Source organism: Chrysemys picta, chromosome 2, assembly GCF_011386835.1.
Source record: "Chrysemys picta bellii isolate R12L10 chromosome 2, ASM1138683v2, whole genome shotgun sequence".
NCBI lineage: Eukaryota > Metazoa > Chordata > Testudines > Emydidae > Chrysemys > Chrysemys picta.
In genome coordinates this window covers 173,129,740-173,157,232 of record NC_088792.1, presented here as the reverse complement: position 1 = coordinate 173,157,232, position 27,493 = coordinate 173,129,740, and the positions used below count along the sequence as shown (strand labels likewise).

The window sequence follows — 27,493 nt, the reverse complement described above, 5'->3', positions numbered from 1 at the left end:
ATTCTGCCTGACAGTCATATCGCTATATTTCAGTGTGTCAGATACTTACAAAGTGTGTAGTCACGTCTGCTGTGTCAGTGTCTTTACCAAGGAAACTAACTCATGAGCAAACAAAGCGCTTACTGGGGAAGAAAACTACTTCAGTAATTGGCGACCATGGTGACTGATAACCAATGTGAATGGTTGGTCATTTTGAAATCTGAAGATCATGAACCTGGTTGGCTACTTGTTGTTGTGTAGAGCAAAATGTACTGCACAGAAGTCAGTGGAGTTACACTAGTGAAAAGGAGTGCAAGCGAGAGGAGTTTCAGACTTCATGAGATTTTTGGCATGTCCAGATGAGTTCAGTGTAAGAGGTTCCCTCCCACCCTCCCGCACTGGACAAATAAGTTTGTTATAAGGAACATTAACTATATTTTATACAAAGTGCCTAGAAAATCACTGATGGGCAAGTAACAAAAAACAAAAATAAACGTGCCCATTAAGTAGTCATAATTTATTAGACAAACCCTGAGAGACACTGGGCATCTGAAATGCCTAATGTAGTCAATGGGAGTTGCATGTTATCAATAGGAATTGCATGTATTCAGCATTTCTCAAGATTTGACCCAGTAACAGGTGGGAGGTAGGGGATAATAGGATAAACAAACCAAGCGGTGAGTCTGGGACTTAAACTTTGAAAATATATATTTCTTTGGTTCTTTTTCAGTATTCTAGATCTGAAGTTGTCCTTACCTTCTTTGAAAGATCTCCGTTAGATCAAGTGTTAAAAAATGACAATGTCCATAAAATTCAACCAAGCTTTCAGAGTCCGGTTAAAATATCAGGTAAGAATTATTAGCTCGCTAGAATGCACACAAGAATTATTAAATTAAAATATTTGTCTGTTCTTTCTCTCCCCTCCCTCCTCAGCATTTCAGAAGAAACCCTTCATCCCCCACTTTCGCCATGCTCTTGCCTTCCAATGTGTGGAATATCATAAGGGCAAACATGCTACGCAGCAGAGCTATAGGCATGTTGAGATGAGTCTTTTGGGAATTATACAATCTTCAGACTCTTCTTTCCACTTTTTGGAGTCCATTAGCCATTCCTTGAGAAGGCCGTGTCCTTGTGCTGTCCGTACTGTTGCATCGCAATGGAAAAACTGAGAGGACATGAACGAAATAAAGTATATTTATATAACATGCAAAATGGTCACGTTTTATACTAAGGGTGTATTTATAAATATTTTAAGAAGGGTTAATAGGAGATGAAAAGATGTAGAAGACATGAGTAATATATCTTACAGATAGTTGTAACTACATCAGTACAATAGAAGATTTCGTACATGATTATATGCCATGGTTAGGAGTAATCATTTGTTAGAGTTCATTAACCCTTTATAAATGAATTATAAATGTACCCTTAATATAAAGCATGACTGAGAAATTTAACAGCAGACCTACCTGTATAAACAATGGTGAAGAGCATCAAAAAAATTAAATGAAACACAAGAGCAGGTATAAGTGTGGAACAGTGATTCCATGCCCAGTTTGGCTTCCATGTACAAATTCAGTCTCCTCTTCAGTGGAGGGTTTGTGTGTCTGTCTCTTCAGGTATCTACTCGTATGCTTGGGGGAGAGAGGGAGGGCGTGAATACATTTACTGTACCTAATCCTCCTTGACCAGGATGTGAGTCAAGTAGAGGTGGGTAAATTCATTAATCTAAACAAAAAAAAGTAGGTTTTTCCTATATTGGTACATGACATGTGCAAATGTATCCCAAGAGGGAGTAAATGCAAACACAGAAAATCAGTCAGTCACAGTTCTTTATATCATCTTGCAAAATTTAGCTGGTTTAGGATCTGTTTTTAGTCATTTTACTAATGTACAGAACGAACTGTGATAAAGATGTCTAGGCCAATTCTAATGGCAAAGATATGAATTTCTAGACAGGTTATGTATACGTTAATTAGAAATTACATATACCATTTCTGTGCACAGTTCTTGCATCGGTCACCCACTTAAATGCATGATGTGCTAGACTATATGCCATTTATTTTGCTTCTATATATCTGAAAATGTTCTCTGAAAATACACTAAAGAGCATATTCAATGGGACTATGTGTAGAGTAAGTTGCTACTCGGTGTCAGTAAGGGTGGCAGAATCTAGCCTTAAGAATATATAATGTGAAACAAAGTGCTCTGAAACAAAGTGCTTTAAAAGAAAGTCTAGGAAAAATTGCAGTTTATAATACTGGAAATTGACATACTGGGTCTGATTCCCTCGACACTTATACTGGTATAAATCAAGTATAACTCCATTGGAGCTGAACTGGTTAAACCCTGGAGAATCAATTTTTTTGTTTTTGTAGGGTTTAAGGCTTGTTTTGTTCTCTGAAGAAAAATGTAGTTAAAGGTAACTATTTAACAATAACGTAGTCTGTGTGCATCTCTGCATGCCTGACATGATGGGTCCAAAAGCAGATGGAATGTGGTCATTAAGCAATAGTTTGGGCACCATTCTGTTGCAGGTCTAAGAGTGCAATAAGATGGCAGCTACTAGTTCAGGTGCTGCTCCCTCTTACACTGGTGTAAATCAAGCATAACTTTGTGGAAGTCACTGAAGTTACACCAACTGGTGTGACAAGAGAATGAGGGTCACTGTTATTTTTAATAGGTAAAGAATTGTGTGGAGACCACTATCTTAATTCTCATGTGTGAATGCTCAAATACAAAGAGTGAAGCCTGGACTAGCAGTCAGTAGATTCGGCAAGGCCTATGCATAGAGGAGCTGTGGAAACAATGGGACCTGAACAAGAATGTTCTTAAATCCCAAATTAACTCCTACAGTTTATAGTCGGGCCTGACTTGATTTGTTTTTTCCTGTCTGTCTGGGTATCCAAAAGTACTCTGTGGTAGTCAGTCTTATGTACTGACTGGCTGTTATAAAGAATTTCAAAACAAAGCCCAGAATCTGATGTTTAGTTGACACAACCTTAGTCTGAATTTTGCATGCTGAAATGACTGCATTGTTTAGTTGATGGTTCCAGCAGATGGCACTAAAGGTTAACTTCTAAACTGCTCTGTACTGCAGGAGTAATGCTGTAATATTCTTAGGTCACGTCAAGGACACTCGGAAAAAACTGTAACATGCAGGGCTTGCTTTACATTGGATCTAATACAATTCTCTAGGTGACTTGTAACCTCAGAATACTCTGCAAAAATATTTTGTTTTCACTAAAAGAAAACAAACTGTGTCCAGCACAGTCCACTCCAGATTAAAATATTTGAAACAAACAAAACTCACCAGATGAAAGCAGAATCTGATCCTTGAGTTTGCATCTCAATCCACTGAACAGTGTTTGACAGTGAGTCACAGCTGATGTGGAATTCTGGAGGGATTCAATGTAAAACCACTCACATATACATTCTGTTCAACTTGGGTGCAATAAAAAATAGACTAGAAGTCAGAGATTAATTTTTCCACATAAACATGGAGGCACATGAGTGTTAGTCTGAATGCAAAAATGTATCTTTATTGTAAAAAATTCAAACCTCAGGTCTTTTCACAACTAAGATTGGTAGGTATCACAGGGTGGCAAACTCTTTGGGTTCAAGATGCAAACCTTTTGTGTCCAGACCCACGCCACCTAACTTTCAACAGCGGGATAGTTCCCTGTTGTTCTTGCAGATAATTCTCAGAACTAACAAATAGGGCCTGGTTCTCCACTTAATTTGGTGTATATCAGGAAAAAAATCTATTGAGATCAGTGGCAGTGTGAAATGAGTGCAAGTGAGAGGAGAATCCAACGATGTGCCAGCCCCAGTATACTTTTGCTGCTCCCAGTGACTGAAAAGGTGTTCTAATGAACATGGGGCTAAAATCTCTGATGTAAATGGGTAAGAAACCATTAAAGACAGTGCTGCTGTATCCATGTATACCGGTTGAAAATTTGCCCCCTGAATTGTAACTTGGTTTCATGCAGAATTTATAAAGCAAATGCAGGTATGTTTCTTCACTTCCAGCCCGAGAGCTTTAACTTTGAAGTTTAGTTAACTTATTGTTAATTGTAAGAGTGTTAATTAATGATCACTCATTTGAGTTGCAAATGTTGGACCTAGTCTTGATTGAAATCTATGGCATTCATGCCCAAAAAGTGTAAGCTTGCTGGAGTGATCTTGCTGAGTCTTTATGATATCATAACTTTGTGTATTCACTTAGAGCCGAATCTAGTGCCCCACAAAGTCAATAGGTGTCTGTCCACTGATTTCAATGGGGATTGTGTCAGACCCTTCTACCTATAAAGAATGACTGTAGAATTGAGCGATTCTGAGCTGGTAGCATTTGCAGAGAGGTAATGACTACACGAGGCTCAAGGCAATAGAGAATTGGGCCCAAGGAAAATTGCTGTTGGAAAACCTATTGTTTAACTTACTTTCAAGGTTGTTGTTGATTTAGTGTTGTAATTATTTCTTTTCTTCATCTTTTTGTTTAATTATGATAACTTGCTGTCTGGAAAGAATACAATCAAGAGTACTGTTGGATTATAACCTTATGGAGCAGATGCCACTCCATTGAGTTGGCACAGGCTTTAATGGGAGCAGAATTTGGCCTTCTCCCAGATGGGAAGATTTGTTAAATATTCTCGCATTAGGGTTCTGAACTGCAAATATTCAAGCACATGAGTTCAGTAGGACTGATCACAAGTAAAATTGCTCAAGTGTTGCTCAAGTGGCTATGAAGCCAGCAAATGATGCCAGCTCATCATTAAGCTACAAAATAATAAAAAGACTTTTTCTTTTAAATTAGCTTGCACAGATATTCACAGACACGTCAGTATGTCCTGTTTGCAGCAATGTCAGCTTTGTGTGATGTGCATCCACCCTATTCCTGCCCCGTCGCCCTCCCCCCCCTTTTTTGGAACCATCTCAGACTTTCAGCATTTTACCTGTTTCTTCCCTTCTCCCACAGAAATCATGCGATCTAATGGATTTTGTTTAGCAAACACTGAAACAATAGTTATTGACCACAGTATACCAAACGGAAAAGACAAGCACCTGGATGTAGATTCAGCAGAGCACTTGTAAGTATACATTGTTCCCAAGTATTGGTGTCTTTAAATTAATTGTAACCTTCTCCTAACAAAATTTTAGTACCCAGACAAATGCAGTGCTGTGGGAAGACCTGTGTTGGTAAAATTGCCAGTCTGGCTGATTAAAGGTTGGTTAGTTTGGCTGGGCTGTAAGGATCTGTCTATGCTGCAGCTGGGAGTGAGCCTCCCAGCCTGGGTAGACAGACTTGTGCTAGCAGGGCTTAACCTGCTATGCTAAAAATAGCTGTGTGGACATTGCAGTGCCAACAGAGGCTCAGGCTCCCAACCCGAGCTCGGACCCAGGGAGCAGGGTAGGCCTGAGCTCGGGTGGCTAGCTTGAGCGTACACCATGCTGCAACATCTACCCAACTATATTTGGCTTGCTAGCATGAGCTCCACTAGCCCAACTCTGTCCATCTGGGCTGGGGGGGCTCGTCCATAGCTGCAGTGTAGACGTACCCTAAGGGCCCATTGCAGCGGTCATAAAAATCAATAGAAAGACTCCCAATGGGAGTTGCAGTGTCCCTAAAGGAGACTGGCCCTCTTCTGATGGAAAAACTATGGATGCAACATGGGGCCTCAAGGGTGATAGGTACAAAGGGTATGATCGGTGCGACAGAGTGCTGAGAACCAGTAGCTGACCCAGCACTCTGATCACTCAGCTTTAATTAGTTCCCCCAGAAAAGGCCTGCTGGAGGAGTGGCGTATTTCTTTACAGCTTTTACTAAACACTCTCTTGCGCTTTTTAAGCCTGGCTCTTTACAGCTTTTCTAATCAAACTGGGGGGTAGGAGGACTGATGAGCTAAGGAGCTAATTATCCTATTAGCTGAGAGGGTAGTTAAAAAGCACAGAAAGGAAGTGCAAGGGGGGATGCTAGCAGAGTTCAGAGGAAGCAAGAGGTCGGGGTGGTGAGAGCGCTCTTTAGAGAAAGGGCTGAGGACTAGGGGAAACTGCAGAGAGAGTTGCTGCATAGGATAATGATGGTGGTTTGGTGTAGGTAATATCAATAAAACTCATGGAGGTGCTAGCAAACAGAAAGCATTCCAGGTTGTTTGTGTGGGATCTCAGAACAGGAGCGGACACGGGCCTGTTACACTTTGTCTTTGGTGAGAGCTGGATTGAACCCAGTGTGTGGAAGAATGAAGGATCCTTAGAGAAGTGAAATCCTCCTAGGAGGCAAGTAATTTATTACTCAGTAACTAAAATATACCTTCTTATTTGTGATTGCTTCCCCTTTGGGTCTGCGTTGTAGGCACTTTGGGGATAAAGCTTTCAAATAGAGTTTGAGATGATGAGTATGTTGACAGACTAATTTTTATGGAAATCCATTCCTGTGAAGTTCTGTCATGCCAACTGATTGATGTTTCACTTTAATAGCTTCAACTAGATGGAGGTAACAGTGTATTCAAGAATTTTAAATATTTGGAATGAAAAACATTGAACTACCCATTAGTCAAGCCAGTAAAAACCAAGGAAAACAAGGGAGGAAAAACATCACGGATAAAATGGACAGAAGCTTGGTCTCTGAACTTAAGGTCTTTTCTAACCTTCATTTAGATTGTGATCTGTATCAGTTTGCTAAAGGGTTTAAAACAGGGGTCTCAAAGTCCCGGCCCACAGGCCATCTGCGGCCTGAGAACCTCCCCCCTTGTGGCCCGCGGGGCTCCAGCAATTTTGGGGCCGGGTCTCTCCTTTGACCCCGCCTGCCACTCCCGGGTGCTCCCTTCTACCTCCCGCGTGTCCTCCAGGTGATTTAAAATGGCGTGGGGCCCCGCCCACCACCAGCAGCGCAGCGGAGCTGAGCGGCTGCCTGCGTGCTCACTCCATGTGACTGCCGGACCCTCTCTGCGGCCCCAGGACTGGGCGGGTCTGTGCCTCCGCGCGCTTCCCGTGCCCCTGTGGCCAATGGGAAGCTGCGGGGGTGGTGCCTGAGAGCAGCAGTGCACGGAGGCCCCCTGGCCCACCCTGCCTTGGAGCCCCAGGTAAGCGCCGCACCCCCCGACCTCCTCCCAGAGCCTGCACACCCTCCCCCTTCCCACACACCCCCTTCCATCCCCAAACTCCCTCCGAGAGCCTGCACCCCCTTCCCACACACCCCCTCCTGTCCCCAAACTCCCTCTCAGAGCCTGCACCCAGCACCCAAACTCCATCCCAGAGCCTGCACCCCAGACTCCCTCTCCCACCCAAACTCCCTCCCAGAGCCCGTCTCACCCCTTCTGCACCCAAACTCCCTCCCAGAGCCTACACCCTAAACCCCTACCCCAGACCACCTCCCTGACCCAAACTCCCTCCCAGAGCCTTAGGCAGGTGGGGGGCAGAGTTTTGGGGGGCGGAGTTTTGGGGGGCGGGTTATTGGCCCGCTGGGAGGATTTGAGGACTGGCCCTGGCACTAAGGTAAATTGAGTTTGAGACCCCGGGTTTAAAGGATGTTGAGATCCCTTGATGTAATCAATGGGAATTTTGCCGACTTTAATGTGGCCAGGATCTTGCTGCTTGTTTCAAACTTTGATCCTTGATAACATAGTTTGAACTGTAGCACGTATAGGGCCATAATCCAATGGCTGGAACTAGGTGTAAAAAGATCCAGTGTCTGGAAGCTGAAGTCATCAAAGCTGAAATTGGAAAGCAGGCATACATTTTTAATAGCGAGGGTAATTAACCATTGGAACAGGTTACCAAGGGACACGCTAGATTTTCCATTACTTAGATTCTTTTAGAAAGACATCCCGTCTTGATCAGGGGTGAAAGTAAGTTAAAGGACTTATCAGTACGCCAGAGTCCTGAGCAGGGGCGTGGCGTCAACCGGAAGAGGTGGGGCTTGAACAGGAAGAGGCGGGGCCTTTAAATCTTGATTTAAAGGCCTCGGAGCTCCGGCTGTGGCTGGGAGCCCTAGGGTCTTTAAATCACCCCCGGACCTAGCAGCTGCAGAGGCAGCTGGGAGCCCCAGGGCTCAGGGGCGATGCTACTGCAGCAGAGCTCCGGGCCCTTTAAATCGCCGACGGAACCCTGTCACTGCTACCCCGGGGCTCCGGCAGCTGGGCTCAGATGGCGATTTAAAGGGCCACGGCTCCCCGCACTGGCTGGAGCCCCAGGCCCTTTATATCGCTGCCCGAGCCCGGCTGCCGGAGGGGGGAAGACAGTCCGGTTTGGCACGGCATACCGGCTCTTGCCAGTACACCGTACCAGACCATACCAGCTTACTTTCACCTCTGGGCTTGATTTTAAAATATGCTCTAGCCCAGCCAAAAGTTGTTAGGCTAGAATCGGGGATCAGCTGGTATAATGCATGGCCTGTGCTATGCGCGAGGTATGACTGGATGATCAGAACGGGCCCTTCTGACCTTAAAATCTGTGAAATATATAACTGATGCAGGGTTTTCAGACAAACTGTGGTGAAAGCAATAAGCCAATGAAACAGGATGTCTTTACCCATTCATATTTTAAATTTAGAGGTAGCTTGTTTTCTCTTGCAGGGAACGGTTCAGAAGTTAATAACTGCAAAGCTATATGTGCGCTGTTTTTAAGCTGAAGTGAGGTCCTTCCTGCAGTTGTATTTTATAGCAGGGATAGGACTGGAATCACTTGAGTAAGACGTGGTTTTGTCAAAGGCAGAGTTAGTGAATGTGATGGGTTGGATCACAGAAACCCCCTTGGGAGCTGCCAACTGATGTGCCAAGACTACTTCTGCCCCTACTTTCCTGCCCTGCAAGCTTGGAACCCCAGCACCCTGTCTTGTTGAGCCAGACACGCCAGTCTGCTCCAACACAGACCCAGGGTCTGAACCACGTGCCCCAAAGCTGCAGACTTAACTGAAAGCAACTTAAGAAGTGTTCCTGTCTTTAACACTCAGATGCCCAATTCCCAATGGGGTCCAAACCCCAAATAAATCCATTTTACCCTGTATAACGCTTATACAGGGTAAACTCATAAATTGTTCACCCTCTATAACACTGATAGAGAGATATGCACAGCTGTTTGCCCCCCCCCCCCCAGGTATTAATACATACTCTGGGTTAATTAATAAGTAAAAAGTGATTTTATTAAATACAGAAAGTAAGATTTAAATGGTTCCAAGTAGTAACTGACAGAAGAAAGTGAATTACCAAGCAAAATAAAATAAAATGCGCAAGTCTAAGCCTAGTATAGTAATAAAACTGAATACAGATAAAATCTCACCCTCAGAGATGTTTCAATAAGTTTCTTCCCAGGCCTTGTTCCAGCTCAGATGGTAGCTAGAGGATTTCTCATGATGGCTGCCCCCTTTGTTCTGTTCCACCCACTTATATATCTTTTGCATAAGGCAGGAATCCTTTGTCCCCCTGGGTTCCCACCCATCCTTCTCAATGGAAAAACACCAGGTTAAAGATGGATTCCAGTTCAGGTGACATGATCACACGTCACTGTAAGACTTCATTACCCTCTTGCCAGCACACACGTATACGGGAAGACTTACAAGTAAAACAGAGCCATCTACAGTCAATTGTCCTGGTTAATGGGAGCCATCAAGATTCCAAACCACCATTAGTGGCCCACACTTTGCATAAATACAATAGGACCTCAGAGTTATATTTCATATTTCTAGTTTCAGATACAAGAGTGATACATTTATACAAATAGGATGATCACACTCAGTAAATTATAAGCTTTGTAATGATACCTTACAAGAGACATTTTGCATGAAGCATATTCCAGTTGCATTATATTTACACTTATTAGCATATTTTCATGAAATCATTTAGGGTGCAACATCACAGTGAAGATTTTCTATATTGCAGCTGTAAATATAGGTTGATAACCTTGAGTGAAAGTATACATTTTTTGGAGTGTTATGGAATCCATTTGCAGTCTGTGTACAATTGAATTGACTGGATTGTGCTTTCTGTCTGAAATAAGAGCTAATTCCTGTTTGACTGACTAGTCTCACCTGAAATGAAAACTGGTAGATCGACATTTTTCTTCAGCAACTCAAAGATATTGTAAGCTAAGTTGGGCTTGGCTAGATTTGAACTTGGGTAGGAAATTTGCACAGAATACCTACATGCTTCAGAAAGTGGTACTGGAGATTCAATAGATGGCACTCTTTCCTTTAAGTCTTTACTGAACCTGTGTCCAACATTCGGAGGCATTAGATTGTGAGTGGTCCTGTGTTTTGTAAGATCCATAAAATGGAAATCCTGATCACTCTTCACTAAAGATGTTGTAGCACTTTTGCAAGTAGGAGAGTTAGTGCTGGTGTTCTGGCCAAATGCCAGTTTGAGTAATTGTATTCTGCCCCTTTAATTTCCCCTGTAATTTTAGAGCCTGTTTTGTGCCCTATGTGACATTGGATGGCCCGGGAAGGATTCAGATTTAGAATTTCACTTGGCTGTATTCTTCACATCCTGTCCTGAAATGTGTTGTACTGTTGCAGTATGCTGTGAAACAATTGTGTTCCATCCCAGAGGTGGCAGAAATGATCCCCTTGTGTATAGTTTGTAAAGTGCTTTGTAATCCTTTGAGAGAAAGGTGCTAAATAGACATCTTCTACTCATTATAATGTAGTCACTGGTTTTGCTTTAGTCACTGGTTTGCTGTACATGAGCTTTCTCTTAAAAGGGTTGTTTGGACCCTTTAGGTCAGCAGCAGGTGGTAAAAACTATGGAGTTGGTCATGCTGCTTTCTAGTAAAAATCCACTGTAATAGAAGATGTGCATTTTTAAGGACGACCCTACTGTAGTGTTATGAGCATGTAGAGCTCTGAATAGGAGATTTTTATGTTAGCAAATGCAAATAAGTTAAATAGAGAGCTATGCTGAAATACTAATGTTGGGAATAGAACATTGCCAGAAATGTAAAATCCTACCATTTACTATCAGGAAAAGAAAATGCTACCACTGACCTTTAAGATCTACCCATAGAGAGCTGAGGCTCTGTATAGATACTGATCTTATGCAGGCTGATACATGGGACCAGGCTCTCTTCTCCCACCAATTTTACACTAGTGTTACTTCATTGACTTCTGTAGAGTTATTCCTGACTTACAATCATGTAAATTATGAGAGGAGAATCAGCTAATACTTTCTTCATCAGCAGTGCACTGTCCCTGATTCTCCTCTCATTTACCCATGATTTACACTGGTGCAATCATATTGTAAGGAGAGAAATTACCCGTTTTGCATCAGTGTGTACAATGGAGGAGAATTAGGTCCTTTGTGAGGATGTGGTATCTTTGAGGAACTAGGGAATAATTAGTGAGGACAGAGGAAGGAATCTGCATGTAATGAATAGTCTGAAGAACTATTGTTTCAGAAACTCTCACTTGGGAAAAAGACTTGTTTGTAATGACTCAGAAGCATGTTAATTATCATACTGCTGTGCTGTCTGATGCAGTCTCCTTAACTGAGTTCAGCTTCACACGAAGATTTAAAAATATTGCAGAGTCTATGGTGTATATCCCACTTTAAACAGAAGTGTCATCTGTTCTTCAGTAGAGATACTGATGGGGGAAAGATAGAATCTTAACAGACCTGTCTCCTGCTTTTCTAGTTTTCTCACCCTGAACATAAGACCATGGAAAATAGATAGAAGCCTGGTGTCAGAATGCGATGGAGTGTTTAAAACATTCCTGCCAATGACAGGTGAGGCTTCTGAAACCAAAAGAAAGAGTTTGATGGAGAAATTGGATGTGGGTTTGGAAGCTTTTGACTGCCATTTCTTTGCCCCAGCACTTTTGGTTCCTCTCTGGAATAGCGTACCCTAATGGCAATCTGGGATAGAGTTGCTGGGATGACTGTAGTCATGTTACTCAGCTGCAGCAGTCTAATCAGTTCAGATGAATGTGATGACCCAGCTTTACACTGAACTATTTAAGGCTCCATCTATTTGGTCTCTCCTCAGAGAATTCGATGATGTCTAGCAAGATGTCGGAAAATATGAGTATTGGCTCCATCCCAAGTGAGGCAGATCCCATAATGCAGCAGGATGAAGGTGGTGCAGAAAATGTCAAAGGAGGAGAAACCGAGAATAGGATCATCTTTTATTCTGGTCCAGCTAAACTAGGTTTGCTAAAACCTTGTGTGAGTAGGGGTTGGCAGTCAGGCTGTAGGGATTAGAGAGGGATACACAGACTCTGCAAGAAATTGCAGTCATTCTGTCATAGTTTAGTTCCTTATTCTGGCTTGTTGCGAAAGCCAAATGCAAAGCATTGTATATAAATGGAAAGGATTATATTTCCATTTTCAGAACCAAAACAAAAACAGATTCCATTCAGACTCTGTCCCCTGTGTTCTCAGAACAGAAGCATTTGAAATAGCTGCCAAAGGCTGTGAGAATGAAATGAGAGGATTTAGGCCTCAATTACATGACTCATTTTTCCAGTGCTTGCTTGCTAGCTTCCTTCCTTCATCACCAGCATGTTTTTAACCTAGGAGAGAATATGGTGGTTCACTTGCATATGTGTGTGTGGTTGAGTGGGATTAGCCCTAGAGGTTCTTCTTAAGTGCTTCACATGCAGTCATTCACATACCATAGTTGGAACTTCTCTTGTCTAGTAAAATTTAATCAGCTCCTCTCCTAGATCTCTGACACTGCCTGATAGAACATTGACTTCCTGGGAACACAGCATTCCTAATGGTGGATTGGCAGTAGGGGAGGCATGGAGAAAAGAATTCTCGAGAATGACTTGACTACTGTTTTTGACCTAGGCCAACTTTCATATGACACACTAACAATGTATCACAAATCCACGGTGCTCAAGTACTATGATGACAACTGCCAGAGGTGGCAACTATCCTACTAGGGTGCTCATCCTTGTGGTAATAATTTTTAATAAACACTGTTGGATAACTTACTATCTCCATATGGGTACCATACTATATTATGAGGTTTGGTTTGTTTTTTCATTCAGGGCATGTTTTTAAGAAGATAGCCATCCTATTTTACTGAAAACAAACTGATCCTTCATTCATTTCCATGGTTTAGAAAGACACAGGCCTACCGTTAACTGGGGGTGGAAGGTGGGGGGATCTCTCTCAATGATTCTGAAACTGGCAGTAGATGCTGTAGTACTTTGGCCAATGTATCAAAGAAGTGTAATTACAATCTGTCAATGGTTCAAAAGCCACCAGTAGTCCATATGGGCCTTCCTTGGTGGAGCATTCTGAAAAACAAAGCACTGCTTCATTAGGGTGAAGCACTGAGCTACTGGAAGAAGGGGTGGATCCCTGGGAGGATCATTCTCTTACAAAGTAGTCTGCACAAAGATAAAGCTGCAATAAAGCATTAGAAATACTTCTACTGTTACTCTGGTCTGATGTAAACTAAGGCTAGTTGGTAATACTTACTCAAACCATTGCCCTGAAAGGTGGGCAAGCAACATTAGCTGAAGATACAGCTGAAGAAAGCATTCTTGTTTGTGGACTTGTTTCCACATGGTTCCCTAGCAGGTATCTTTCCTCATTGTTTCCTGGAGTCAGTCTTCAGTTATTTTACCTCTCTTTCCACAATTTATGTTCATTCTTTCCTTTGTCCTCCACTCCTTTGTCCCATGTTGTGTAAGTGATTTGACACTTTTTTTTTTATTTTAGGTTTGAAACCGTTAGTGAGTTTACTTCAGAGCTAGAAGACACTGATGATCCAGCAGCCTATGTCACCAACTTGACATATTACCACCTGGTCCCATTTGAGACGGATATTTTGGACTGAGGCTTTCCAGGGACCCAGTCAGCTAGTATCCAACTGATTTCTTTGCTCATAGACTCTGCTTTCCCATTGCTCTTCTATGAATAAAGATGGGTGATTAAAAACAGCAGAGAAGTTGCTGCAGATATGCCATGAAACTGATTTTGCAGCTTAGCCCTTCATTGTGACTCAAGGAGGCACCTTGCAAGGAAGTAACTGCTTCAAGAAACTCCTTTTTCTCTGAACGGAATGTAGCAAGATCTTAGGGCTACTTGGATCCAAGGAAATCATTTTGGCAAAGGCCATGGCAACCACTACAGTGACAGAACCATAAGCGATCATTCTGTCGTTTGGCCCCAGTGGTCACTGGTATACAGTGCAACTTGTACAAAAGACTACCCTTATTAGCAGCTTCCTGTCTTAAAATGTCACAACAAAATATCCCCAGATGTACCGAGTACACTTCCACTCCTCCTTTATTAGAAGACCATCTCTGTTAAGCAGTCAACGTTTGTCAGTCCCTTTATGTGGTCACTTAAGACAGGTCCCATAGTTTGCTGTGTGTTCAGCTGTGAGATGACAGGTGCCTTACATATAATGTTACAAATACCATAGAGTGCCTACAGGAAACCAATGCACAATCTGATTACTTTACCTCTGTTAATCCTTGGGTGTTGGTTAATCATCCGAGAGCTGACTTCTTTCCTTTCCTTTCCTGAAATAGGAGAGCAAACTGGCATTGCAATGGAAAGCTTATAATGCTGCAGTACCTTGAATTACTTCGGAGTTCTGGAAAGCTGATAGGAAGGCTAAACTGCCTTGCTAAGAATGGTCAGTGCATGCCAGGCACTTGGATTTGTTTTTTCTCTTGGATCAGGAAATCTGAGCAGTGCTTGCAGTTGTTTACACAAGATGGATAATTACCTTTGCGTATTACTTTCCAGAGAATGGGGAGATTTAAGCCCTGTAGGGACTGAGAATTAAAGGTAAACTACAGTGTATTTTACGAGGACAGGAAAAAAGAAACCACCCCAGCTCAGATAGTCTGCTTAACCCACCCCCATAGACCTAATGGGCCTGATTCTGATCTTGCCTACACTGGTTTCATACCAATGAAATTCTATTCACCTCAGTGGAGTTACGCCAGTGTAAGAGAGGGCAATATCAGACCCTAAAGGCTCTTTACTACTGAGTAGTGCAACGTTAACCTCTCTTAGAGCTCAATCTTGTAAGTTGCTGAGCACCCTGAACTCCCAATATGAGCTCAACACCCTGCATGATCAGGCCCTGACCTTTCATCAAGCATTTAATGTAGTAATGGCCAGAATTAATTTAAAGAGAGATGAACTGAGAAGAGTGCATTTTGAGCTGGTTATCTGTACAATAGCTTTGCCTTGGTCCTGAAGAACTTGGCACAGCTCCTCTCCTGTATACTCTTCAGTGCTCTTTGTATAATAACAGTAAACAGAATTTGCTAATGTACATAATAAATTATTGAGAATCCTAATTCCTTTACACGGTATGTTTTTAAAATATATATTTAATGAAATAAAATTACTCACCTTAAATATGATAGCTTCATTTAAAGTGTTGACTTCCCTTTATTTTTCATGGCGGGTAAGTCTCTGAGACCTGAGTCCTCTGCTTTTTCCTCCAATAATTTTGGAAACAGGTTGAGTAATTGCTGCTTTTCCTGTACTGCTTGTGTGCTCATGCTGCAGATAGAATTAATACCCCAAGTGAAAGCTACGGGGCTGGATACTGATCTCATCTCTGTTTAAACATGAATTAACACCACTGCGTTCAGTGGAGCTCCTTGGGATTTATACAGGTGAAAATGAGATCAAATCTGGCATCTATAGTTTCTCAGGGTGGAGGAGTTCCTTAAACTGGAATGTAATGGGAAACGTCCTTGTTTCGTGTTCTTGAACTAGATTTATTTTCTTTGCCCACTAGCTACAGTTCTTCAGTCTATGCTTCCAGCTGATTATTATTGGGTAGCAGCATTATCCGATGGAAGGGGCACTGGACTGGGAATTGGGAGACCTGAGTTCTTTTCCTTGCTCTGTTACTAACCTGCTATGGGACCTTGGGCAACTGTACTTCACTGCCTGTGCCTCAGTTTCCCCATTTGAAAATTCTACCTGCTATTTCCATTTTACAAGTGCCTATGCCCCACTGACTTCCACTGAGACATAAGTATTCTTGTAAACGTTATCCAGTGATACTTACCTACCTTTTGTAAAGTAATTTAAGATGTATGGATAAAAAGTTATATTAAAGCTAAGTATTATTACCACTGAGTTTAAAAGCAAGTGACCTCTCTCATAATGAGAAAACAGGTCAAGCTGCAGACAGGAGAGAAGATGTTGTGGGTGGGTCATTTTATTAAATCTGTGAGATTAAGGTTTAGTTCATAAACAGAAGTTGAACTGGTTTCAGGTAACTCTGTTCTTTAAAACAATTTAAATTGGTGCAAAAGGCTATGTGACTACACTTTATGAAATCACCCCTTTAGTTAAACTGGTGCAACTTTCTCATGTAGATGAGGCCTTAGTCCTTGTACCAAACATAAATTTGGAAACGGATAAAGTATTAATCATGAACATGTCCACTTTTAAAATTCAAAATGGATCTAGGGCTAAGTAAAAATCAAGCCATAGTATGAGGGGTGTAGGAGTGTTCACTGACACACATAGGTAATATTAAGTGCATATTCTATTACACAGAAAACACTACATTAAAAGGATCTTATGAAGGTTCCAAAGTCAAGTCATCAAAAGTTTGCCAGTGCAACCTTAATTCGTCCCCTTCACATGTATGTATTACGATTCAGTCTTTAATTACATGACCACATACTATTTTCCCACAGGGCTCCTGCCTCATTCAGGGCACAGAGTGGGCCTGCTCTGGAGATAAATCAGGGCTGTCTAGTAAAGGAGATTGTTGTCTGTAGGAGTCTTGCTTCATTTGTTGCAGAAGTTGGAAGGTGTGTAGTGAATGAGGCAGGACCCTGCAGGAAGAGAAAGGATGTATGTAAAAGGTTGTTACAAGGAGGAGGGAGAAAAATTGTTTTTCTTAATCTCTGAGGATAGGACAAGACGCAATGGGCTTAAATTGCAGCAAGGGAGGTTTAGGTTGGACATTAGGAAAAACTTCCTAACTGTCAGTGGTACCTGACAGAGGATGACAACCTACTACTGCTAAGTGGACTAGCACTAGAGGAGGATGGGGTGCTGTCAGTGGGTTTCAAGGTATTTGCTGACAGCAGAGGAATGATGAGACTCAGGAATATTATGGTCTGTTCCAGTATCTAAAAATGAGTATGCTTTAGTGGGCATAGATTCTTCTGCCCATTCTCCTGAAGTGGGACCCCTTTTGCCCATTCCTGTCTCTTCCCCACTCTGGTTCCTTGCTCCAGTCCCATTCTTCTCACTTAGCTAGTCTCCGCTCCTCAGACATCTCATCCCAATCTCTTTGCCTTGCCAGTCTCTGTTCTCGCCCTGCAACCCAGATACTCATGAAATTGATCTTCTTCCCATCACCTCCTCCCTGCCTCTCTGGTTCTCAGTCCCAGTCTTCCCCACCTGGCTCCTCAACCAGTCGAATTCCTCCCTTCTTATTGGCTCTCAGTCTCCTGACCCAGCCAGTCCCAGAGTCCTCCCCGCCCACCAATGTCCAGTCTCAGTCTCCCCTCCCAAACTCCTTGTTCCACAGGTGTCTGCCTTGTCCAAGCTGCCAGGGAGCCAGCAGGGGGCTCATTGAGAGCACAACACTCACAGAATCCCTGCTCTCAGTTCATGTGCGGCCCAGAGCTGCAATTGCAGAGCCCCGGGAGCATGCCCGGTACAGAAAGAATCATTGGAAAATTGAGCCATTAAAAATTAGTCAGTACTGAGCATGTGTTAACTGTGATTCCCCCCCCCCCCCCCCCAGAGACTTATAACTTAGTCAAATTTAAGCAAATTTTCAAAGAGACTTCCAAAGGCATTTCCCTGACACAAAGGACAGCCCCCTGCCAAACTTAAAGTCCCTGCTCCAATGCATGGGCATGCTATAGCTTTTAAAATACAAGGTTGCCAGAACTTAACACTGACAAATGACATATTTTTGCTTATCCCCATTTTCAATTGGTGGAACCATTTTGCTTGCAATTTTCCAAAATAATTCAGCTGTAGGCTGACACCTGGCCTGGAAAACTTTAGCCCAAATGATTAAAGTTTGGCAAAGTTAAAAGCAACTGAAAACAGGGTCTTATAATAGGAAGTGTTAGACAACCTTAATTATAGCTGGTGCTGCCAATGCCAGCTTTTGCTTTTGGCCAGGTCACTTTTTGATAGGTCACTGTTGATCTTCATTATAATTCATACACGTTTATAAAAGTTTTTTTAAAGATTAATACTTTGGACTGCAAATGAACAAAAGCTTCTGATTTAATGAGCTGTACAACTCCTGTGATTGAAAGCTGTACAACTCCAGTGACTGACTAATATTATTGAGCATGAGTTGTGAGTGGATGCTATATTTGTTCACAATACTACTACTTTGGGTTGTCAAAAATAATCGTACAGCTTTATATTTAGGGCTCTGTTTTGGGGGGGTTATTAATTTCATTTTGGGGGAATTATTTTTAGCAATTTGAGTTCTATGTAGATATCCAAAAATCGAAGGTTTCAGGGGCTCTCTCTTCTATATTGTAATGAGATTTTTTTGAGTATTTCCCAAAATTCTTCTCTAAATTTTTATTTATAATTTTTATTATATGAATAAAAATGTCCTACCTGTTAGTTTAAGCTTTGTATCCCTCTTATTGAACCCCTGGTTTAGCATTTAGCGCGTTTGTTTCCTAATGCGCTTTAATGTAGTACTGTTTCAAAGAACGCTACGTTGAATCACACTAGGGAACCTTCAGTGTGCACCAGCAGTGGAAGTCTCTTTGAAAATTTGCTTAAATTTGACTAAGTTATAAGCCTCTTGAGGGGGGGGGGAAATCACAGTTAACACATTAGTGCTCTTTGGAAATAACACCCCTATAGTCTGCATTACTGCTACATGTAGACAAGCCTTTAGACGATACAAGCCAGGGAGCAGGAACATCAGCTATATAAACAAACTGCACTGGAAAAGGGGCAAAGTCAATGCAAATAGAGTAACCATTTCCAGAATTTTTCCAGTGTTTATTGGATAAACACTGATTGATTGATTTATGGAATTGGGGGTGTTTTATTGGTGTTTATTGGTTAAAACCTAAATCAGAGGTGCTGTTTATGTTTTAAATTTCATTAATACCTTCCAGAACTGACACTATCTTAGTTAGAGCTGGCCAAAAAATTTCAAACTTCAAAATTTTTTTTTGACAAAAAGGAATAAATATTTAATGAAAATATTTAGAAAAACTTCCCTATTGTTTAGCCAGCTCTAAGTTTAGTCCCATATCTTCCTCCAAGAAGATATTTCAAACTTATTATCTAAGTGATTCTATTAAGTTCTCCTTGTCTTTTAATATAGATAGATGTTCTGTTTTTCCTACTATAATTTGGTTTCTGTTCTCCTGGTTAATATTAATATATCCAGTAGTATTATGAAGTGCATGCAGCACATTATGGGGTATAGGTGACAGTAGTACTTGGGCCAGTATTCAGATCTAGGAGGGAAAAAAGTGATCTGCAAGGATACACTTTTAGAGCAGCAATTGAAACATACACAGTAAAGAAGAGTCAACTGACTGACAGAGGAAAACATTTTGTTTTGATCACTGAATGTTGGGCTTGTCTGTGCAGACAGTTGCACTGGTTTACCTACAGGTATGACTTAAAGTCGATTTAATTAGACCGGTGCCAAAGGTTGTTTGGATATTCTTAAATCAACATAAACCAGTCAACAGCATGCAACAGAAATGTAAAAGTGGGCTAGAAAAATGTAACCTGTAAATACAAATGCATATTGCTTGAGTCATAGGGCCTGAGTCTTTACTTAGGGACCCAGATCCTACACTGCAAAGCAAAGCATTTCAAAACCTTGTTGCTGGCCGTGAAAGGATTGGCCTACTGTAGCAGGCAGATCCACTGATTGCACAGAGCTGATGCAGCAACTCCTTTGCTACTGCTGCAATAATGGGTAGAAGAAAAGGGTAATTACCCTTCTGTTCCCTGGTTTCCAAATGGGACGTTTGGGGCCACTGGCAGCCAATGCAATTTAGAGTAGCCTTAAAGCTGCTCTAAATTATGTTAGGGGACTAGCCTGGCATACAGTCAGGCCAAGATTATGGGGATCACAAAACCTTCTTTGTGCATGTACACCAGTTTCACTGTGTATCCCTGAGTTGTAGCCACTCATACTGGAACAAATCAGGAATAACTCCATTGAGATCCATGAAATTACACAGTATGAGTGAAAGGAGAAGTGGACCCAGGTTGTCAATCTCTATGAAATATTGAATGTCCCAAGCAAATTAGATAAACTGGCAGCGATCAGTCAGGTTGGGCAAAGCAGGAGCTAATCGGTTCCTCCACCGCATAGACTGGGCTAGGATTGTTTCTCCCCTTGGAGCTTGTCATTCCATTGAAAGAATGTGCCTGCAAAGCACAAAGTGAAGCTAGGACTTTAGTGATTTTGTCTATCCATTTCTGATCTTCTGTGTTTTTTCGCGACTCCTCCTTTTGTGAAATAGCAGCACATTATGTATTGCTGTCATGCTGCTAAGGAATAGGAAATTAGTTATTTTAAACTTACGGCTTTGCAATCACACTGGAACCCCTCGATAACAAAGTTGATTCATTTCAGAAAAAAATCTTTTTGTAGGTGAAGGGAATATGTGACAAAATAACCCCCTTCCTCCTTTCTCAGGAGAGGTAGCAGGGACTTCTTTCATCCCCTACAGTTGCAGGGAGCACTGGCAGCTATTAGTCTTCCAGAAGCTTCCATATTTTCATTCATTCCCACCCAAGAACAGCTGCAATGAGTTTGAAAATTTCCTCCTTGAACCTTGTCTACACTGGGGATATGACCTGGTTTCATCCATTGGTGGCCAGGCAATGGTGTAACTGCCTCTCTGCAACCCTTAGCACAGATGGACGAGCTTACTCCTGCTTGAAACCAGGCTAAGCTCCATCAGTGCAAACTGTGGCTCTCCTTGCCCACACTAAGTTTTGCACCAATGCAATTACATCACTGGTTGCTCACTGATGGCAGAGACGGAGGCCAATGTAACAAGGCTCATGGAACAAAGGCTATGTCTATACTATGGAGCCTAAACCCGCATAGCCCCTTAGTGTATTCCAACAGACATGGTTTTTCTGTTGGTGTAGAAGCACCACCTCCTCATATGATATTAGCTATGGCAGCAGAAGCACTTTTCTCTCAGCATAGCTTCATCTACACGGGGGGTTTTGTCAGCATAGCTGTGTCACCTGGGGGGGTGGTTTTTTCACACCCCTGACAGCTATGCCTATAAAAGTTTTTAATGTAGACCATGCCAGAGGCTACTCCCTCCCTCCTTCCTTTTTTTGCATCTGCTAAACAGGTGGTGGGGAAGTGATAATCCACTTGGGCCATGTCTTCATAAGGAAAAAACATGTGTTTAAATCCTAGTGTAGAAAAGGAAGTTGTCAGCTAACAGATATTGGACTTGTCGACATGTGAATGCTTTTACCAGTTACACAGGTCCATTTATACAGGTGTAACCCCCATGTAGACATTGGGAATGTCTACATGGGGAAAATCAGGAAAGTTAAACCAGATTAACTAAAGGAGTGAGTTTAAAGTGCACTAGCTAAAGCACATTAAACCATGTTATTTGTGGTTGAGAGCACTCACACGGGTTTAATCCCATTTAAGTTTTATGAGTGTCCCCACGTAGATATGCCCTCTTATTCTGGTATAAACGCCTACATAGGTTAAACCCCTTCTGAAGTGCCATAAACGAAACCAGAAGGGCACTCTTCTACCAGAATGAGTGTTCACCTGGGGAGTTTTTCCTGTACTAGTAACTGAAAGCCTGTGCTGTTGCATGGCTGTAATTCATAAAGTTGTACATAAAAAAAGCCAAAAATGGCTAAGAACTTAAAAACGGGATTGTAACAGACCGTGAATCCCAGTGAAGTTCGATCCTGGTGATATTCTCAACAAAAATATCTCTCGACTGTGTTTGTAGCTGTTTCCATCCCTTCCTGGTGACTCAACAGTTGGTCTAGGCTTCCAGGTGATGTTGGTGCTATTGTGTGTGCTGCTGGTGGTATGTGGGTGGGTGTGATGATTTGTGTCTAGGGGAGTTGTGTTGATTTGTACAGATGGTGAATGAGGGGTGTGTACTGCTGTGACGAGCTCTGTATGTCTGGGGTCATTGTGTATGCTGGTTGTGTTATTTTGTGGGTGGCAGTTGAGTGCATGTCTGTGGCAGTTGGGCCAAGTAATCCTCCATCTGTGCAGTCTCCCTCATGTAACCAATGAAAATTTGTTGCATGTAAATTAGCTGTAGATTAAGGGTTGTGATTGGTTGAGTGACCGCTGATATCACAATGGTCTGGGACTCTGGGCATGGCATAGATACATGCCTTACTGTAGCTGAACACCACACAGGTGTAATTCATAAAGTCAAAACTGGCTGAGAACTTAAAAATTGGATAGTAACAGACTGTGAAACCCAGTGATAACTCAACCTGGTGATACTTAAACAAAACCAGCTCTCAAGCATGCTTGTAGTTGCTTCCATTGCTTCACATGGATTTTACTAACATTTTAGGCTTCTGAGTTATGCACAGAATGACATTCCTGCAATCTTATTATATAGATAATGGTATCCGTTTAAATTCACACCTTAGCTTTATACTTGCATGACTTGTGTGTGTAGATAACGTCTTAGATGATAAAATAAATCTTAGGGGAAAGTTTAGGGTTTATCTTGGCCAGCCAACACATTTTAAAGTACAGCTTGCTTTGTCTAGGATTGTAACATGTTAAAATACATTCCCCCGCCCTCTTAGTGAAGGTAAGACCTTGGAGTACAACACTTAACATATATCTGGTAGGTGTTAATTGCTGCAATTCAAAGTGATAAATACATAGCATAACCCGATTGCTTATGGTGAAGCATCACACTGAGTGGAAATGCAGTGAAGTGCTTCTGGGACTTTGATTTCACTTCATGGAGCTGGATTTCACTAAATTAAAAAAGCTTGCATGTGAAGAAGGAGCACAAAGATTGATTTAATGATGAGCATTGTGCCTTAAGGAAGTCTTCATACATAACACGTTGAGGTTTTCTGTGGCTGTTGCCAGGAAAGCAATTTTAAAATCATTTGGTAGAACAATTCCCTGAAATCCTTTGCTTAAGTACTTAAGGTAGTAACAGTTTTTCTTTTTGATTATTTTGTGTGTGTAATTCTTTTCTTTCAAGTCCCTTGAGTAACTAAAAAACTAGATTTTTTTTCTCCTACATTTTTGGAAATCTATTCAATTTATCCACTACAGCACATAAACATAAGCAGAGTCTATGTATTCCACAGCCCTGGAATCCTCCCTTTACTGCACAATTCTGCTCCTAGATCAATACTTTTCTTTAAAAAAAACAAAAACACATTGACATTTCCAGCTTTTATAATTGTGAAGAAAACCTTCCAAGTGTATCCAATGTAGTGGTGTCTGCAGAAAGCCTGGAAATATCCCTGTAGATGGGTCTGCTGCTCCCATTCTTTTCTGTGGGGGTGTGTATTCTGAAGCCTAATGATGAAAATGTATTTTTCAGCGCTGTTCGTTAACTTCTGGTTTTAGCAGGAACATCCAGGCAATGCTTTTATCCCAAAACTCCTTCCATAATTGTAAATCACCTCCCATATGTTCTTGGGTGTCTAAAGCCTCGCTGTCCTTTGCCTAGCTACCATAGGTTCCGGCTTCCCCCAACAACTTCTGCAGAGTATTTGAGTTGTGAATGATTGGACTGACAGTATGTTGAAAAATAAAAATTATGGGGCATATTAAAATTTGAATATACACAAGGTATATTATACTCTTCTGTTCTTCGTTTTCATATTAAATTAAATAAAAATCTTTGGTGAAATCCTGGCCCCAATGAAGTCAGGGAGAATTTTGCTGTTGACTTTAGTGGGGCCAGGATTTCAAGCACATCCTGAAGTGCTTTGAATCAGGGCCTTAAGTCCAGCTGGTCTCTTGTTCCTAAGTCTTTGCTCAGATCTGTTTTAATGCTACTTAAATAGTTGACTATTGATACAGTTCTAAAATCACATTCTCCTGATTTCTTTTTTTTTCCTTTATTTTTTGGGAGTGGGGGTGAGTCTCTTTCTGAATAACTGTTTCTTTATGCCTATTACTTTGGAACACTGTGCAAAAATAGTGGGCTAAACAGTTACTGCCATGAGAAGAATAAAATGGTATACAGTATAGTCTAGTGGTTGGATCAGGAGCTAAGGACTCATTTCTTGGGAATTTGAAGTAATTTCCCCACCAGTTATTAAACCAGCTGACATTTGAATATTGTCAAAAATCTTAAGGAAGTAAGGAAAGAGAAGAAGGCCATTCAGCACCATATATTGTCCACTAACCCTTTTATTATTATTATTATTATTTTATTATTATTATAAGCAGCATGTTTAAATGTCTCCTGCAGTCCAGTCTTTCATTATGATTCCTGATTTCTCATTTCTCATTTATAACTGCAATAGTTTGTAGAGCAACAGCAGATTTTTTAAAAATTCTATTTTCTAATTCCTAAGATAAATGTTTACTCCTGTGTTACATACCTATCTATAATCCTCATGATCATTTTTCTTTTTTAATGTAAGTATTACAGTGATGAAGTATAATCTTCCCTTCCCGCCACCCCCAGATTACTCAGATATTGTTATTGGTCAGCCCCAAGTTTCTTTCACCAGTTTATTGGCTTTCTACTAGAAATATTTGCAGACAGATGAGTTGTTCCAAAGCTTGACTGCACATTGAGTGTTCAGATCTTCAGTGCTGTAGAACAATTGTCTCTTGTTTGTATAATCGTTCTTGTCACAAACAATTTCAGCTAAGACATGCATTTGGGGATTTACGCAAAGGGAAGAAATATACCAAGATGGTATTACACATAAGTATCTGTGCATAACAGTGACGGAAATCACATTCAGCTAAAAGCTTATGGTAATTGTGAGGTCTTGTGAACTAAATGGAAATACTTATCATATAATTATGTGTGGGTTGGCGGTTTTTGAGTCTCTGAACAAACCCCACTGATCTATCTGTCTGTCTGATAGCCCCAGAATCCTCATTATCATAGTATCAGAGCACCTCATAATCCTTAATGTATTTATCCTCACAACATCCCTGTGAGGTAGGGAATTACTATTATCCCCATTTTATAGATGGATCAAGTCTCTCCAACTGTAAAATAGGACTTGCTGGATGGAAAGCCAGCTACTAAATTGAGATGGTCATTCCTTTTGAACAAGCTACTACTGTAGAAATCCTTGAGGGACCTGACTCAGGTGAGGATTGGTAAAGGAGATTCCTTCATCTTTAAGGGTATGGTTACACTGCAGAGGAGTGCCAGCCTCCCAGCCTGGGTAGACAGACTTGCACTAGTGTGGCTCAAGCTGGTGCACTAAAAATAACTTTAAGGACGTTGCCGCTCCAGTGGACGCTCAGGTGAGCCACCCAAGCTCAAGCCTAGGGGTTCAAGTGGGCTTGAGCTCATTCCCTTTTTGTCTTGTTAGAGCTGGACTTGAACCATCAGCTCATTTCCCTAATGCCACTGAAAACCCATCAGACAGGAGAACCTTAGATCAATACTGAGCTGCTGAGATTTCAGCAGGCACCTTAGTATGTCTACACTGCAAGTGAAGTTGTGATTGTAGCATAGCCTGAGTGCAAGCCCTCCACGGAGCCTGGGTATGTACTTGGGTTGCTAGCCCATGCTGAAGCCTGTGCCAGAGTGTCTATACTGCTATTGTCATCTATATTAATTAGATGAAAGCTGGCCTGGGTATACCTATCTGGCTACAATAGCACCTTCACTTGCAGTGTATACATGCTCTAAGGTGCCCATTGAAATCTTATTAGCTCAGCAGTGGCCTGAAGTTCTACTGTCTGATGGGTATTCAGTGGCATAAGTGAAATGAGCTGATGGTTCCAATCCAGCTCTAACAAGACAAGAACCCACATTGCAAACCGTAGGGAGACCAAGAACTCTGAATAATCCTTGAGTTTGAGGTCAACACTAGGAATTTACATTGGGTATAGCTCCATTTCTCAAGGATGTGGATTTTTCACACCCCTGAGAATCATAGCTATGCCGACCTATCCCCATTGTAGACACTACTAGATTGAAAGAAGAATTCTTCCATTGACCTAACTACCATCTCTCAGGGAGGTAGGTTACCTACTGTGATAGGAGCACCCTTCCCATCAGCGTAGGTAGTGTCTACACTGAAGCGCTACAGCAGTGCAGCTGTGCCATTGTAGCGGCTTATGTGTAGACATACCTTCAATTACTGCTTTGTTGCCATAAATGGTCGAACAGGGCTGAGAACAGTTGGTTGAGGCACTAAGACAGCCATTGCTGCTGATGCTGGGTGTGTGTGTGTGTGTGTGTGTGTGTGTGTGTGTGTGTGTGTGTGTGTGTGTGTGTGTGTGTGTGTGTGTGTGTGTGTGTGTGTGTGAAAGAGAGAGAGAGAGAGAGAGGATTGCAGTTTCCATGGTGGTCACTCCAGCACCTTTTATAAATACTAAGTGTGCCTTTTAAAAAAGAAAATGACTCAAACCTCCACTGTGTGCAACATGCTGTGAAGTATCCTGTGTACAGATGTTGCTGACAGGCAGTACAGGGGGTTAGGACTCCATCTCACTATATGGAGATACAGTTGCTTAATTCCCTTTAGTGTAAACCCACTGTTGCCATTAGATAATCCCCAGGCTCTGCTAAAAGATATTGCAGTGGATACCAGCTGATTGACCCAAAATAATTTGTGGCCAATCCATTAAAATCATCTTTAATAAATATGTCACAAACAATAGGTGGGTGTGTGAGTGTATGCAAGTGAACTGCAGTAAATGCAGGATTCAGTTCCAAAGGCTTTCACGGTATCTGCTTGAATCTTCATGGACCAGGTTAAGACTTCCTTTGCACCTCCCTGGGCAGCTGTTTCATGGTAATGACACAGCCTTACTATGCTCAGTACCTTGCTACAACTACAGGTATGTATCAGGCCTGTAACATGCTGAGCTCTCTCAACTCCAGTGGCAGTTAAGGGTGCCTTACAAGTTGGCTCAGCACCTTGCAGGATTGAGTCCTCTTTTTTTTAGAGCCATGTCATAACCCATTAAAATTCCACCAACGTGCTGGTGGTCTCCAAACAACTGGTCTAATTTACATATGGTAAAGCTGAGTTTAAGGATCACCCTCAATTAGTCATTGCCTCTTGTTAGTAGCTGCACCTTGACCATGCCAGTCGCAGGCAGAAGTAATTAAATGTAATAGATGCCACACTTATTTTGAAACCCACCCTCCATTTTTTTTATAGCCCCAGGAAGAAAAAATTAGGCCATAGGAACAGAGGCCATAGTGTCAAAATAAAAACATACTGTACTTTAGAGAGGAACTTCACAAATTTGGAGTTCAGCTTTTTTTGCCTAATAGGCCTTAACTTCAAGAAAGTTGGTGAAGGGTGTCATATTCTAAATTCAGTGTTCCAGGCTTTATTCTTCAGCTATAGAGAAGAAAATGGAAAAGAGACTGACTTGGCAGCTGGGGGATGGAGGAGAA

At 41.7% G+C, this 27,493-nt stretch overlaps 1 protein-coding gene across 5 annotated transcripts in view; it reads left to right on the top strand.

Annotated features, from left to right (window-relative positions):
- Positions 1–27,493, top strand: part of PXDC1 (PX domain containing 1) — an 87,613-nt gene that overhangs the window by 18,582 nt on the left and 41,538 nt on the right. For 3 of the 5 annotated variants that reach the window (XR_010598717.1, XM_065584894.1, XM_065584893.1), the window contains exons 3-4: positions 710–827; positions 4,955–5,066. Coding sequence is in view for 3 of the 5 variants with exons in the window: in XM_065584894.1 (XP_065440966.1) it covers positions 710–827; positions 4,955–5,066 (230 nt within the window). In the remaining 2 variants the exon portion in view is untranslated. Of the gene's footprint in view, positions 1–709; positions 828–4,954; positions 5,067–11,952; positions 12,115–13,640; positions 15,316–27,493 lie in introns of those variants that run through there. The other 2 variants (XR_010598718.1, XM_005312958.5) reach the window with 2 other exon arrangements.